The following is a 14,859-nucleotide window of genomic DNA, read 5'->3' as shown; positions in this document are numbered from 1 at the left end:
GTTTTGAAGTGGAGTATATTTGTTTTGTGTTCAGCAAGACAGGTATATGACTTTTTAAGTCTCTGTTTTTGACTGAGAAGGTTTGACCTTATAGATTTAGTCACATACATTCAGGTCTTATGGCTGAAATGTAATTTCAGCTAATTTTGCTAATTTTTAAACGTTTTATTAAGGTGGAAATTAGGAATAAAAAGTAACAAGATTCAATGAAAGATTCATTTAGGAAAGTATACCTTTATTGGAAGAGAGATATACTTTATGATATTAATAACTGAAAAAGGTAAATATCAAGTATACTAAATTAAATATTGATAACATGATATCCTTGATGACATTTTTATATATATTTTGTTAAATATGTTTAGGGTATCTCTTCCTAGTTTACTATAATTTTTTCATCTCTTATAAGTAATACTTTTATTTCTTACAGTGAATTCTAAGATTTTTATTTCATTGTGTTTATATTATAAAATAAAACTGAATAGTGCTCAAGAAGTTAAAATAGACTTTGGTTTAAAAAAACACTAGTCACTTGTTAGGGCAAAGTAATTTGATATTGTAGAGGGAGAGAATTAACAAAAGATCTAAAAGCATATCTTCTCAGTATATATATATATATACACACACATACATATATATAGTGTGTATATCTATATCTATTTATCTATCTAGAGAGAGAAAGGGAGAGACAGAGAGAGATTATGCAAAGCATTTTAAATTCTCCAAATTTTATATGCTGATTTTTTTCTGTAAGAACAAGTTCCAACATGCTAGCACCCAGATTTGTGAGTGTTTCTCAGAATGTCTGTTAATATGCTGTTGTATAAAATATCTCACTATGCTTTCAATGTGCCCTAGATTCCGATGAATCACCCGTGGCCAGGGAAAGGAACGTGATCGTACACACAAATCCAGACCCTTCCAACACTGTCAATAGAAGGTCTGGAACCAGGGACTCAGAGTGCCAAACTGAAGACATTCTGATTGCTGCTCCATCCAGAAGGAGAATCAGAGCTCAAAGGGGTCAAAGCATTACAGCTTCCCTTTCACATTCCGCTGGCAACATTTCTGCATTGGCAGACAAAGGTGACACCATGTTTACGACTGCAGTGAGCAGCCGCACAAGATCTCGGAGCCTTCCCCGGGAAGGCAATAGAGGCGGAGATGCTGAGCCCAAAGTTGGTCCTAAACCCTCAGCATATGAAGAGGGGGAACCTTTTGTGGGTGATCGAGAAAGAACCCCTAATGATTGCAGCGAGGTCCCCAGCAGTCCAAGTGCCCAGGAACACCAGCCTGCTTTGGGTCTAGCCTGTTCTCAACATCTTCACAGCCCCCAGCACAAGTTAAGTGAGAGAGGGAGGTCACGTCTGTCCCGAATGGCTGCTGACTCTGGCAGTTGTGACATCTCCTCCAACTCAGACACCTTTGGGAGCCCCATCCACTGCATCTCCATGGCTGGCGTCCTCCTCAGCAGCCACATGGACCAGAAAGATGACCACCAGTCATCCAGTGGCAACTGGAGTGGGAGCAGCTCCACATGTCCTTCACAGACCTCAGAGACAATCCCTCCTGCAGCTTCCCCTCCCCTCACTGGCTCTTCACACTGTGACTCGGAGTTGTCACTAAACACGGCCCCTCATGCTAATGAGGATTCCAGTGTCTTCGTGACAGAGCAGTACAATGACCACTTGGATAAAGTGAGAGGCCACCGGGCAAACTCCTTTACCTCCACTGTGGCAGATCTTCTGGATGACCCCAGTAATAGCAACACAAGTGACAGTGAGTGGAATTACCTACACCACCACCACGATGCCTCCTGCCACCATGATTTTAGTCCTGAGCGCCCCAAGGCAGACAGCCTGGGCTGCCCAAGCTTCACAAGCATGGCAACATATGACAGCTTTCTGGAAAAGTCTCCATCAGACAAAGCTGACACTAGCTCTCACTTTTCAGTGGACACAGAAGGATACTACACCTCCATGCACTTCGACTGTGGTCTCAAAGGTAGTAAGAGTTATGTCTGTCACTATGCAGCCCTGAGCCCAGAGAATGGCCAGGGCATTGGAGTTCCTCCTACTCTTCCGGACTGTGCCTGGCAGGAGTATTTAGACCACAGAAGGCAGGGGAGACCAAGCATCTCTTTCAGGAAACCAAAGGCAAAGCCGACCCCACCTAAAAGGAGCTCATCATTGAGGAAGTCTGATGGAAATGCAGACATTTCTGAGAAGAAAGAACCAAAGATTAGTGGTGGCCAGCTCCTGCCTCACAGTTCCAGGGAAATGAAGCTGCCTCTTGATTTCTCCAACACTCCTTCTCGAATGGAAAATACCAATCTTTCCTCCAAGCAGGAACCTTCTTGGATTAACCAGAATGAACATTGTATTAAGGAACCTCAGTTAGATACTTCAGATATTCCACCATTCAAAGATGAAGGTGCTGAATCAACTCACTATGCAGACCTCTGGCTTCTAAATGACTTGAAAACAAATGATCCTTACAGATCTTTATCTAATTCAAGCACTGCTACGGGTACCACAGTTATCGAATGCATCAAATCTCCAGAGAGCTCTGAATCCCAAACATCCCAGTCAGAATCAAGAGCTACCACCCCATCCCTTCCCTCTGTTGATAGTGAGTTTAAACTGGCTTCACCAGAAAAGCTGGCTGGCTTAGCATCTCCATCAAGTGGCTACTCAAGCCAGTCTGAAACACCAACATCCTCTTTCCCTACAGCTTTCTTTTCTGGTCCATTGTCTCCTGGAGGTAGCAAAAGAAAGCCAAAAGTCCCAGAAAGGAAATCCTCACTACAGCAACCCTCTTTAAAAGATGGAGCTCTATCACTAAGTAAAGATCTTGAACTTCCAATTATACCTCCTACCCATCTTGACCTAAGTGCTCTTCATGTCTTGAATAAACCATTTCACCATCGTAACCCATTGCATGTTTTTAGTCATAATAAGCAGAACACAGTAGGGGAAACACTGAGGTCGAATCCTCCACCATCCCTTGCAATTACACCAACAGTCCTGAAATCTGTTAACCTTAGGTCAATCAGTAAGTCTGAAGAAGTTAAGCAAAAAGAAGGCAACAATATGGAACTCCCCTACTTAGAGCAAAGCACTCTCACAATGGCTGCCCCGTCTCCAGGTAAGATTAGGCCACATATAGCTAAGAAATCAATATCACGTCAGTACTCCACTGAAGACACCATATTGTCCTTTTTAGATTCCTCTGCAGTTGAGCTGGGACCAGATAAACCACAGTTAGAAAAAAAATGTGCTTTTGATGTGAAGAATCATTGTGATCCAGAAACAGTAACCTCAGCTGGTAGCAATCTTTTAGATTCAAGTGTCACAAAAGACCAAATACATGTGGAGAGTGAGCCTATTCCAGAAAACATACCAAATAAAAATTGTGACTTTCTCACAGAAGGATTTCAGAAGGTCTCTACTGCCCACCCAAATGATTTGGAAGGTAAAATACTACAATATGGAGTTGGTCCAGATGGAGCCCTAGTACAGGTCCAGAAGGCATCCTCTGTAGATCAGGAGGAACTTGCTTACCCTGAGTCTGTGGATGTGCTCACACCTCAGTCAAACTCACCAACTAGAGCCACAGACATAAGCAATCAACTTAAGCATCAACTTGGGATGAGCCGCCACCATGACAAAGTGCCTGGGAATATCAGCTATGAAACAGAGCTATCAACTGTAAATTTATACCCTGAAAAATGTTCTGAGCAGGAAAATATTGCTTCAGGTATTTCAGCCAAAAGTGCCTCTGATAACAGCAGAGCAGAGGAGACCCAAGGAAATGTGGATGAGGTTTCATTGAAAGGTCAGTTTGTCACTATGGAAAGGGGTCTCATGGCACTTCCTGAAATTTTTCTTTCTTACATTCCCCATAACATAGTAGAGCCCTGGGTGTTGGGTTCCCTCCACTATTTCTTTACACTTATTAAAACAATTGAGATAAACGTTTTTGCTATTGAGGGACTAGGCTGTGACAGATATGTCTTGCATTTTAAAAATGGCAGTAAGGTAACTTATTTGTTCCCTGAGTACAATTGTGCTGGGTAACTTCCTCCTAAAGATGCTTTTGTTCTTAATTTAAGAATCGTCACCAAATGATGACTCTGTGATTTCACCACTTAGTGAAGACTCTCAGGCTGAGGTGGAAGGTGTGTTTGTGTCTCCAAACAAACCTCGAACAACTGAGGATTTATTTGCAGTCATTCACAGGTGAGGCAACAATATGAAAGGTTTTGCTTCTTATGGTACTTTTCATTAAATGGAAATAATGAGAAAGCCTTGTGTACTTGTAATACAGTCAGCAAAAAAACAAAAGCAAAGAATAATTATTTTTCCAAATCATTACTCAATAGACTTGTATTCAAGTTGGGAGATATAAGTCTTTATATATAGTTAGATTGACCTTAATTGACAGAGTTTCATAAGAACTGCTGAGAGAAGATGTTTTTTCCCTAGGAAAGGCATTCTGTTTCAAATGTTTATTTGAAAACAATTTGGTTAAGTAACTGAGAGTGAAAGTTCAAACTCTAGTGCAATCTCTAAATTTTAAATAATTTCTTGAACCTAAAAAATATTCTCAAAGCTGTAATCTTATATTAACAGAGATAAATGGACGTTGATTTACCAACAGAGCCCCAAATTTGAGACAAGACAGTATATTACAAACCTGCCTGTATCACAGCTCAGAACAAGTAACCACTGCTCCTTTTTTCCCTCTTTTCCTAAAACTTAAATTTCTTTAATAACACCAGCCTTCTCTGAAATGAATGTTTTACACCCCTCAAACAGGGGATGTCCTTTGGGCTGCTTTTCCAGGACAGTGTTGTGTCAGTGCTGTCCTTTCACATCCTCTTATCCTTCCCCTGCATCCTTGTGGTTGGTCAGTGTCTATATTTGCAAGAATACTCCTTACAATCTGTGACTGAAAAACAGAGCAGGAACTAGCCCTTGGAAACTGAACCCATATCAGGCTGAGCTATCCAATCATGATGTGCCTACTCCTTTCATAACTGTGACTGCCTTCTTCCACTAGGCCTCAGTGACTTAGATGGGACTCCCAAGGGAAAAAACTTAGAGACTATCTTTTCTACCTCATGAAGTTAACACTTTTTGAAGCAAGTTCTTTGCAAGCAGCTTACCTTTGTATTTTCTAGAATTCTACTTTTTAAGGGAACTTAGGTTTTCTCTTGGTGTGGTTCTCTCATAAAGAAGGAGCACTAATCTTCAACACACTTTTGAAAGGAGCCAATTAGAAACACCTTCTGTATATACATTAGGCTTGTTTTCTCCATTAGGATAGAGAAGAATCCCAATGCTGCCACTTCTTATGCAGTCTTGAGTCAGTTAAAACATCTGTACCTAACCCCTTACTGGAAATGGAGACACTTATAGCTCACATTCTCAGTTTTCATGATAAAAGAATGTTTTAGTGTCTAGAATATGGTAGATGCTAAAAACAAATGTCAGCTTGAAACTCCTACCCTATTGGAGTGCTGGACACTGGCATACACAAGATAACAGCCGTAAAGTTTTCAGTGAACCCAAATTAGGCTGGTTTCCAATTGCAAAACTGACATTTTCTCTACCCTATGGATTTTTAGAATATTTATTAATGAACTGAGTCATGCTGAAGATTCACTGAATTTAAGCTGGTTTACTAATCAAGAGAAATAATATGATGATAGGTACCTAGGTTTGGTAGACTTACTGAGTTTGGTAATCTTAGATTTGCAGTTCTGTTGTATGTATGTGTGTATTTATGTGCAGCACAGTGACAAGAATGATTTTGTTTTTTTAAGGGAAAAATATTTTTAATCTTCCCTTTTCCTGCTTGCAAATGCAATGCAATTCAAACTTGAATTATAAAAAATTCAAACTTGAAAAAAGTATTTAACATAGAAAATAGAAATTCTGTCATACTAAGGTAACTACCATTAAATATGGAGTATATTCCTTTATATTTTCCCATGCATTATAAATACATATTATATTCTAACTTGTATTTTCTGTTTTTTCAATTACAGTTGATATTAGATACTGTATTATTTTCAGGTGTACAGCATACTACTTAGACATTTATATAACTTACAAAGTGATTATTCCAATAAGTCTAGTATCCACCTGGCACATTACACATTTATTACAATATTATTGACTATATTCCCTATGCTGTACTCGACACCCCCTATGACTATTTTGTAACTGCGAATTTGTATTTCTTAATCCATTCACCTTTTTCACTCAGTCCCCCAATCCCCCTTCCATCTGGAAACCATCAGTTTGTTCTCTGTATCTTTGAGTCTGTTTCTATTGTTTATTCATTTATTTTTTCTTTAGATTCCACATATAAATGAAATCACATGGCATTTGTCTTTCTCTATCTGACCTGTATCACTTAGCATAATACTATGTAGGTCCATCCATGTTGTTGCAAATGGTAAACATTTCATTCTTTTTCATGGCCGAGTAATATTCCATTGTATATGTACTACAACTTTTTTATCTTCCATATCTTGGCTATTGTAAATTATGCTGCAATGAACATAGGGATGCATATATCTTTTAAAATTTGTGTTTTGGATTTTTTTTGGATAAATTCCCAGAAGTGAAATTTCTAGGTCATCAAGTAATTCCATTTTTACTTCTTTGAGGAACCCCCATACCATTGTGGCTGCACCAATTTGCAATCCCACCAACAGTGCACAAGGGTTCCCTTTTCTCCATGTCCTCACTAACACTTGTTTATTGATTTACTGATGATAGCCATTCCGAGGTGATATGTCATTGTAGTTTTAATTTGCTTTTCTATGATGATAAGTGACATTGAGCATCTTTTCATATGTCTATTGGCCATCTGTATCTCCTTTTTGCAGAAATGTCTACTCAGGTCCTCCGCCCATTTTTTTAATTGGATTTTTTTGATGGGTTTTTTTTTTTTGGTGATATTAACCCCTTATTGGATAAATAATTGTTGAATATCTTCTCCCATTCTGTAGATTGTCTTTTTGTTTTGTTGATGGTTTCCTTTGCTGCACAAAAATTGTTTAGTTTGATGTAGTTCCATTTGTTTACTTTTCTTTTGTTTCCCTTGCCCGGGGAGATGTGAACAAAAAAATATTACTAAGAGCAATGTCAAGGAGTTTGCTGTCTATGTTTTCTTCCAGGAGTTTAATGGTTTCAAGTCTTATATTTAAGTCTTTAGTCTATTTTGAGTTTCTTCCTGTGTGTCGTGTAAGAAGGTAGTCTTGTTTCATTTTTTTGCATATTTCTGTATATTTTTTCTCAACACCATTTATTGAATAGACTGTCTTTACCCCATTGTATATTCTTGCCTCCTTTGTCATAGATTAAATGACCATATAGGCATGGCTTTGTTTCTGGCTCTCCATTCTGTTCCATTGATCTATCTATCTGTTTATGCCAGTACTATGTTGTTTTGATTAACATAGCCTTGTAGAAAAGTTTGATATCAGGCAGTGTGATATCCTCAAATTTGTTCTTTCTTAGGATTGCTGTGGCTATTCGGTGTCTTTTGTGGTTATATATAAATTCTAGGATTATTTGTTCTAGTTCTGTGAAAAATGCCATTGGTATTTTGATAGGGATTGCATTGAATCTATAGATTGCTTTGGGTAGTATGGACATTTTAACAATGTTAATTTTTCCTATCCATGAGCACAGTATATGCTTCCATTTATTTGTATCTTCTTAAGAATGATTTTTTAAAATATATTTTATTGATTATGCTCTTACAGTTGCCCCATTTCTCCCCCTTCACTCCACTCCATCCTGCACACCCCTTCCTCCCACATTCCCCCACTATAGTTCATGTCCATGGGTCATACTTATAAGTTCTTTGGCTTATACATTTCCTATACTATTCTTACTCTCCCCCTGTCTATTTTCCACCTACCATTTATGTTACTTATTCTCTGTACCTTTCCCCCCTCTCTCCCTCTCCCACTCCTCTATTGATAACCCTTCATGTGATCTCCATTTCTGTGGTTCTGTTCCTGTTCTAGTGGTTTGCTTAGTTTGCTTTTGTTTTTGTTTTAGGTGTGGTTGTTAATAACTGTGAGTTTCCTGTCATTTTTACTGTTTTTTTATCTTCTTTTTCTTAGATAAATCCCTTTGACATTTCATATAATAAGGGCTTGGTGATGATGAACTCCTTTAACTTGACCTTATCTGGGAAGCACTTTATCTTCCCTCCCATTCTAAATGAAAGCTTTGCTGGATAGAGCAATCTTGGATATAGGTCCTTGCCTTTCATGACTTGGAATACTTCTTTCCAGCCCCTTCTTGCCTGTAAGATCTCTTTTGAGAAATCAGCTGACAGTCTTATGGGCACTCCTTTGTAGGTAACTCTCTCCTTTCCTCTTGGTGCTTTTAAGATTCTCTCCTTCTGTTTAGTCGTGGGTAATGTAATTATGATGTGCCTTGGTGTGTTCCTCCTTGGGTCCAGCTTCTTTGGGACTCTCTGAGCTTCCTGGACTTCCTGGAAGTCTATTTCCTTTGCCAGACTGGGGAAGTTCTCCTTCATTATTTGTTCAAATAAGTTTTCAATTTTTTGTTCTTCCTCTTCTCCTTCTGGCGCCCCTATAATTCGGATGTTGGAACGTTTCAAGATGTCCTGGAGGTTCCTAAGCCTCTCCTCACTTTTTTGAATTCTTTGTTCTTCATTCTTTTCTGGTTGGATGTTTCTTTCTTCCTCCTGGTCCACACCGTTGATTTGAGTCCCAGTTTCCTTCGCATCACTATTGGTTCCCTGTACATTTTCCTTTGTTTCTCTTAGCATAGCCTTCATTTTTTTCATCTAATTTGCGACCAAATTCAACCAATTCTGTGATTGGCTATCTCTTCGTCGCTTACTTGTATTTTCTCTGGAGCTTTGATCCATTCTTTCATTTAGGCCATTTTTTTTTTTTGTCTTGGTGCACCTGTTAGGTAAAGGTGTGGAGCCTTAGGTATTCACCAGGACGGGGTAATGCTGGTAGCTGCATTGTGATGCTGTATGTGGGGGAGGGGTCCGATAGGCAGCAATGGCGCTTGCTCCACTCTCTGCTGGTTTTCAGTCACTCCCTCTGCTACCCACAACCAAAGTGGGCCCTTCTGGTGCTGCTTCCCAAGTAGGTGGGTTTGTTTACATTCTAGGCCCCTCTGGGTCTCTCCAAAGAGCTGTCCTTTGAGGCTGGGAGTTTCTCCCGCTGCTGCCTCAGCCCCCACAGGTGTTTTCAATCAGTGGTTTGAGGCTTTATTTACCCACGCTGGAACTCTGGGTTGTGTGGTCTATCACCCGATCCACCAGCTGCTGCCTCGCCAGCCAGCTGCAGCTTTGCCCACCCTGCTCCACAATCCGCCACCTTGTAGCGAGTCCTCTCCACCCGGCTGCTTATCTCCGCCCCTCCTACTGGTCTGGATGAATGTTTCTTCTTTATCTCTTTGGTTGTCGGACTTCCATACAGTTCGATTTTCTGTCAGTTCTGGTTGTTTTTTGTTTTTAAGTTGTTGTTGTCCTTCTTTTGGTTGTGTGAGGAGGCACAGTGTGTCTACATACACCTCCGTCTTGGCTGGAAGTCCTGATTTTGTTTTCTTAATAGCTTACAGTATACAGAGCTTTAAGATCTCCAGGTGTGCTTTATGTTTTCAGCTCCTCACAGAAAGTTGGCTTACTGACTAATATACTTTTGATGTTCCTAGGCAGCTATGGACAATGTTATTTGTAGCCCAAAATGGATTTATTTATTTAAAAAGTCATGTAAGAAATTGTTTTATATGGAGGAATTTAAAAAGAAGACCAATTAGTATAATATACCCCCACCCCAACACATACATCCATCACCCAAGCCTGTTAACCAGCAACTATGGCTAATCCTGCCCCATCCACAGATCCCTCTACTTTGCTCTTCTGGCATTCATTGGAAGCCAACCCCAGACATCAGATCATTTTGTCTGAATTGAAGAGAGAGAGAAACATCTCGCTCTTTCTTAATAAGAAACATCTACACTCCTTCACCATCTACGCCAGACGTGTCCAACTCACAGCCCTCAGGCCACATGCAGCCCAGGATGGCTGTGAATGTGATCCAACACAACATTGTAAATTTACTTAAAACATTATGAGATTTATTTTTTTGTTTTTGTTAATGTTTGTGTATTTAATGTGTGGCCCAAGACAACTCTTCTTCTTTCAGTGTGGCCCAAGACGCCAAAAGTTTGGACACCCCTAGAATCAGACAGCAGTATTTTCTTATACTAAAACATCCCAATAATTCCTCATCTGGAACCTCTAGCCTCCACATTAGCCATTATTTAAAATGGTCATTTCCAGAACCTAATTAATGTCCAGTGGTTATCAGAGAATTTCCCTTAGGCCGTTAGTGCTACAAGGGTAAGGGCTGTATCTTACTCCTCATCTCCATAGCCCTGATACCTGGTATCGGATCAGAGAGGGTGCACCAAAATGCTCATTAAGGAGATCTGTGAATGTGACTTAACACTTTCAGTTTCCTAAAAATGTATCTGGACTGAGATTCTTCCTTTTCTTAAAAGGTCTAAGAGGAAAGTACTTGGAAGAAAAGATTCTGGGGACATGTCCGTTCGAAGCAAATCAAGAGCTTCTCTTGGCAGCAGTAGCAGTAGCAGCACTGGTTCTGTCACTTCACCCAACAGCAATGTGACCACCCAAAACAGCCAGAGGTCTCCTGGCCTCATCTACCGAAATGCTAAAAAATCCAACACATCCAACGAAGAGTTTAAGCTGTTACTCCTCAAGAAAGGCAGTCGTTCGGATTCCAGTTACCGCATGTCTGCTACTGAGATCCTGAAGAGTCCCATCCTACCTAAACCTCCTGGGGAACTCACAGCTGAGCCCCCCTATAGCATCCATGAGGCCTATCAGGGGGCATCTGGAGCTGAGGCATTATCCCCACTCTCTCCATGCTCCCCAAGAGTTAATGCAGAAGGGTTTTCGTCAAAGAACTTTGCCACCTCAGCATCAGCAAGGGTTGGACGTTCCCGGGCGCCGCCTGTGGCCAGCAGCAGTCGCTACAGTGTCCGCTGCAGGCTGTACAATGCGCCCATGCAGGCCATCTCTGAGGGCGAGACAGAAAATTCTGATGGGAGCCCGCATGATGACCGATCCTCCCAGAGCTCAACATAGGTGTCCTGTGCCAGACTGGCTGACAAAGGCCAAAACCCTTAGTCATATGAGGATGGGGGAATAGAAGAGAAGACTAGGGAAGTCAGCACATCATGGGGTACCATCACTTACTACCAATGAATTTCTAAATATTTGCTGGGGAAACAAAAGGTTGTTTGGTCTTTCTTGATTATTTTCCTTGTTTTTAAGTAGCACTGTCTTTCATATTTTTCTTTAGCTTAGTTTGATTTACCCAATGTCATTCCTTTTGATAGTATAGGATTTTAAAATTCTGCTTTTCATAAAACCTAGAAAAAAGTTTTCCCAGAGCTGCCTATTCAGAAAACAACCCTCACTGTCATAATTCTTAAGAAGATGAAATTACTCTGGAGGTTTGGTATTTTTTTACATTAAAATGAACTAAAGCAAAATTTAGAAGAAAGAACTACACACATGTAAATACCATATTTTTGATAAAAATGTGTAAATAGATTTATCAATGACGAGTGGACATGTGGCAAATTATCTACTGCACACCAACTGTTTATACAACACAACAGATAAAGTGTAATAATTGTATTCTGTGAATACCATTTTCATATCAAATACCATATTTAAATGTCCACTAATATGATTTCTAAGTGATAAACCTCATATATGAATTTTAAACTGGTGATATAAAGTAAATCTTGAGGTCATATACTGAAATGTGATTAATTTAAAATAATGAATTCAGACCTAACCATTTTTGTGACAAATTGCAGCACCAAACAAGCTAATAGTAGTAATCATGTGGCTGTGATTTGCCATGTGGAAATTGAACAGAATGAAAAGCATGCTTTTGATTTTTTTTTAATCAATGAGAGAAATCATCATTATCAATACAAAGCCCTGAACAACAGCATTTGACAGTGTCCTTTAAACTTTAATTTTTCAGTGGATTACTTTAAAGAGAATGAGTAGGGAAAACTAGTTAATTTTAGGTTATGTTTTATATTAGGCTACTGGGGACATAAACAGTCATAATCTAATGACTATAATCTTAAAACTCCTAAACAGTCTAGCAGTTAGCTCCAGGTTCTTTAACGAAAATGAAACATAAGCATGCCACAGAGCTGTTGATTTAACAGTGAATACCTGCAATGAGTTTTCAGTGAAGCTTCTCTCTGTGCTGATGAGATTCGTGCTACCTAAAAATGAACAGAAATGACACTGTGAACAATGTAGTTGGGAAATAGGTAAGTGTATATGCATTATTTATCTTCACTGTTAAGCTGGGAATGGGGAACAGCTCTGGTTCACAATGCTACATGCAACTGAGTTTTTGTCTGATTTTGCTATGTCTGCTTGATGGCAAAAGGGGAGGGGTGGTGGGTGGGAAAGGAAATGTCAGGCAAGTGCTCTGATAAAATGAAGGCAGGGAAGCAAGCTGAATTACTTGAAATTACTTGAATTTTCTTGTCTTAAAACTGAAAAAAATGTAGTTACAAGTTGAAATCTGCAAACAGTTTTTACACCTCTGATTTTAACATGAACTGATGCTAATGTTTGAAATATGTCAGAAATATAAGCAGTTATGTACTTAGAATATGTTTTTAATGGGAGAAGATAGAAAGTGGAGAGAACTAAAGAAGGATATCGCCTATAAAAGAAGAGAATGCAATTAGAATGATAGAACACACCACAGTTACCAAGAAATTGATATGCAGCTGGCTTTAAGCTTATGCAAGTGGTTTTTGGGAAAGTAGGATGTGTGAAAGAGGGGTTGTGGTTTTGATTTAATTCATGCAATATGAACAAGAAAGCCTGGTCTAAGAACATGCTGTCTTTCAAAAGAAACACTTTCGAAGATGTTACAGATTGAGAATTAGACAATCTGATTGTTGTTGGGTTGTTTGTTTGTCTGGAAAGAAAAAAAACAAGTTTGGCTTCTGCTATTTGTTTTCATTATCAAATTGTGTTTCTTAATTTCTCGTCATCCTTGTATGTAAAATGGGTGCTGAGGGTGGAGGGGTAGAGGAGGGAGGATGTATGTATGTGTGTGCACGTGTGTGCATTCGCACGCTCTTGTGCTGGGATAGATAAGCTACCTGGTAAAGGGTACATTTGAACATTTACAAAGTGTTATACTTTTTATTAAAAGAAAAATATCTGGGGGTTTGAAAAATGGACCATCATTTCTCATTGGAACCCATTAGTTTAAAAAACCAGCATGGTTTGACACCACATGGAAACATGAATATCTTTTTCTCATGCTTTGAAAAGTACACTTGGCAAAATTTTAAAAATAAAGTTTTTAGACAAATAAGAAACAGTCATTTCCAGTCACAATAGGTGATCTTTTGTAATTTTCATAAAAGCAGTTCGTTTGCAGTATGGCTTTGTGTAGTTAGGGGTTTTTTAAGCATAAAGCAAGGTATGTGGGCTTTAAAAGTGATTCTGTATCTTGAATTGAAAACATGATTGGCTTTAATAAATATGTCACCTTTTTATTATTGATGTTAATTTAAGTAATGGTACCATGTATATTTTAAAATACATATTGACTTGAATTGTGAGGCAATAAGATACATTCTGTATGTAATGATCACAGAACTAACCCTTATAGTTTTACTTATTTTGTTTACTCTAAAAATCTATAGCAGAGTTTCTCTATTTTATATTTCATAGATTAAAAAACCCAAATAAAGATGGATTTTAAATTCACTGTGGAAAAGAGTATTGAGTAACAAACAGTAAAAAACAAACAAACAAGGAATTCCTTAGTAATGTGGAATATTCTACATGGCTTAATTACATAGCATATAAGACCAAGATTTAGAGGACTTTTTTCAACATCACTGCCATCTTGAAGCAGGGTACACACATTAGGTATTGCAAAAAACATCAATCTAAACTTTTCTCCTGTTGTTTGCACTGATGGTAATTTTTTTTTAATCTTTGTACAACATGTCTATGTTATGTGGGAGAAATCTTTTTCCTTACTTTTGGATTTTTTTATGTTTTGGCTAAGTAGAGGACATGGACTAGTTGCAGCAAACAAAACACACTGTTTGCCCTTGCCAAAGGTCAGTGAGTGAGTACATTAGCTACAGAGGTGGAAGACTTAGAAAACTAATCATGACAGAGATTTAAAATTATAAAGAAGGTTACAGTGTAACTATTTTGGTACTAGAACCAGTTCATGCTGGCCAAAAAGACAATGGTTTATGGACTTGCATCCATTTTGTATTTTTGTAATATTGTAAATATGAACTTTTTAAATTGTTGCAAAAATGGTTTCTTTTGTAAGTTTTCAACGTTTACATTCAATTCAAGCCTTTGTATATTTTAGAGCTGTGCAACACTTTAAGTCTTGTATTTATTTTTAGTAAAAATGGTGACAGTTTTATTGTGAACCCCTCTCAAAAAATGTACCAGGAAAGTTTGATTACCTAGAAAGTGTGTATAGAAACTGCAAATAAACGTGACTGCAATTAAACAACTGGTTTCTCTCTTCATTGTTATGTAATTGCATTCTTGGGGTTTCCCAAACACACGGTTTTACAGGGAAATGAAAATAAAAGAGGGGAACTGCTATGGCAAAAGTATGAGCAAAATAATAATAAATAGTAATAAATAATAATAATACTGTCTCTATAATGGCTCTAATCCAACTTTGTCTTTGAGAGGAGAAAGAACACATTT

General features: G+C 38.5%; 1 protein-coding gene across 4 annotated transcripts in view; it reads left to right on the top strand.

Annotated features, from left to right (window-relative positions):
* NHS (NHS actin remodeling regulator) overlaps positions 1 to 14,653 on the top strand; it is a 393,921-nt gene extending 379,268 nt beyond the window's left edge. For all 4 annotated transcript variants that reach the window (XM_053917252.1, XM_053917251.1, XM_053917253.1 and 1 more), the window contains 3 exons: positions 859 to 3,837; positions 4,115 to 4,241; positions 10,584 to 14,653. In XM_053917252.1, the coding sequence (XP_053773227.1) occupies positions 859 to 3,837; positions 4,115 to 4,241; positions 10,584 to 11,193 (3,716 nt within the window). In that variant the 3' untranslated portion in view covers positions 11,194 to 14,653. The remainder of the gene's footprint in view (positions 1 to 858; positions 3,838 to 4,114; positions 4,242 to 10,583) is intronic.
* The last annotated feature ends 206 nt before the right edge of the window (positions 14,654 to 14,859 follow it).

The sequence above is a fragment of the Desmodus rotundus genome, chromosome X, assembly GCF_022682495.2.
Source record: "Desmodus rotundus isolate HL8 chromosome X, HLdesRot8A.1, whole genome shotgun sequence".
Classification (NCBI taxonomy): Eukaryota; Metazoa; Chordata; class Mammalia; order Chiroptera; family Phyllostomidae; genus Desmodus; species Desmodus rotundus.
The sequence above is the reverse complement of the archived record's forward strand: the minus strand, read 5'-3'. Positions and strand labels throughout refer to the sequence as shown.